At 52.5% G+C, this 1,977-nt stretch overlaps 1 protein-coding gene across 1 annotated transcript; it reads right to left on the reverse strand.

Annotated features, from left to right (window-relative positions):
- Positions 1 to 652: 652 nt before the first annotated feature.
- On the reverse strand, positions 653 to 1,732 carry LOC138362709 (uncharacterized PPE family protein PPE16-like). Its single transcript, XM_069321212.1, has one exon. It carries the CDS (start codon positions 1,730 to 1,732, stop codon positions 653 to 655), a length of 1,080 nt encoding a protein of 359 aa, XP_069177313.1.
- Between the last annotated feature and the right edge of the window lie 245 nt (positions 1,733 to 1,977).

The raw sequence follows: 1,977 nt of genomic DNA on the forward strand, positions 1-1,977 counted from the left end.
TTGGTGGTAGTGGACCCTATACCCATCCTGCGGGTGGTAGTGGACCACATACCAATTTTGTGGGTGATAGAGGACCCCATCCCCATCTTGAAGGGGGTAGTGTACCCCATACCCAACTTGTGGGTGGTAGTGGCCCATATACCAATCTTGTGGGTGGTTGTGGACCCATTCCCAATCTTGGAGGGGGGTCGTGGATCCCAAACCCAACTTGTGGGTGCTAGTGGATCCCACACCCATCTTGTGGGTGGTAGTGGACCCTACACCCATTTTGTGGGTTGTAGAGGTCCTCATACCCATCTTGTTGGTGGTAGTGGACCCATACCCATCCTGCGGGTGGTACTAGCTCACATACTAATCTTGTTGGTGGTAGTGGAACCCATCCCCATCTTGTGGGTTAATGGGCCCTATACCCAACTTGTGAGTGGTAGTGGACCCAATCCCATCATGTGAATGGTAGTGGACCCCATATCCATCTTGTGGGTGGTAATGGAACCATTCCCATCTTGTGGGTGGTAGTGGACCCCACACCCATCTTGTAGGTGGTAGTGGACCCCATACCCATCTTGTGGGTGGTAGTGGAACCCATACCCATTTTTTTTTAGGTAGTGGAACCTCATACCCATCCTGCGGATGGTAGTGGACCACATACCAATCATGTGGGTGGTAGATGACCCCCATCCCCATCTTCAAGGGGGTAGTGGACCCTATACCCCTCCTGCGGGTGGTAGTTTATCACACACGTATCTTGTGAGGAGGTAGTGGACCCAATACCCAACTTGTGGGTGGAAGTGGACCCCATACCCATCTTGTGGGGGGTAGTGGACCCCATACCCATCTCTTGTGAGCGGTAATGGACACCATACCCATCTTGAGGGTGGTAGTGGACATCATACCCATCTTGAGGGTGGTAGTGGAACCCGTGCTCATATTGTTGGTGGTAGTGGACCCTATACCCCTCCTGCGGGTGGTAGTTTATCACACACCTATCTTGTGAGGAGGTAGTCGACCCAATACCCAACTTGTTGGAGGTTGTGGACCCAACACCCATTGTGTGGGTGGTAGTGGACCCCACACCCATCTTGTGGGTGTTAATGGACCCCATACCCATCTTGTGGGAGGTAGTGGAACCCATACGCATCTTGTTGGAGGAGGTGTACCCCATACCAATCCTGTGGGTGGTAGTGGACCATATACTAATTTTGTGGGGTGTAGAGGACCACATCCCCATCTTGAAGAGGGTAGTGGAGCCCATGCCGAACTTGTTGGTGGTAGTGGACCCCATACCCATCTTGTAGGTGGTAGTGGATCCCATACCCATCTTGTAGGTGGTAGTGGATCCCATACCCATCATGTTGGTTGTAGTGAACCCCATACCCATCCTGTGGGTGGTAGTGGACACCCTACCTGTCTTGGGGGGGTGGTGGGTTAATGGCCCTAAACCCCTCATGTGAATGGAAGTGGACCCCATACTCTTCTTGTGGGTGGTAATGGACCTCATACCCATCTTTTTGGTGGTTGTGGACCCCACACCAACCTTGTGGTTAGTAGTGGACCCCAGGTGGTTGTGGGAACCTATACCCATCCTGCGTGTTGTAGTGGACCCCATTCCCATCTTGTGGGTGGTAGTGGACCCCATACCGATATTGTGGGAGGTAGTAGACCCCATACCCATTTTGTTGGGGTTAGTGGACCCCATACCAATCATGTTGGATGTAGTGAACACCATAACCATCTTGTGGGTGTTAGTGGACTCAATACTTGTGGGTGGTAGTGGACCCAATGCCCATCTTGTGGGGGTAGTGAGACCCCACACCCATCTTGTTGGTGGTAGTAGACCCCACACCCATCTTGCTGGTAGTAGTGAACCCCATACCCATCCTGCGGGTGGTAGTGGACCGCATACCATTCTTGTGGGTTGTAGTGGACTCTAATACCCATCTTGTGGGTGGGAATGGACCCCATAACCATCTTGTGGGT

This window comes from Procambarus clarkii, chromosome 1 (genome assembly GCF_040958095.1).
Source record: "Procambarus clarkii isolate CNS0578487 chromosome 1, FALCON_Pclarkii_2.0, whole genome shotgun sequence".
Taxonomy (NCBI): Eukaryota; Metazoa; Arthropoda; class Malacostraca; order Decapoda; family Cambaridae; genus Procambarus; species Procambarus clarkii.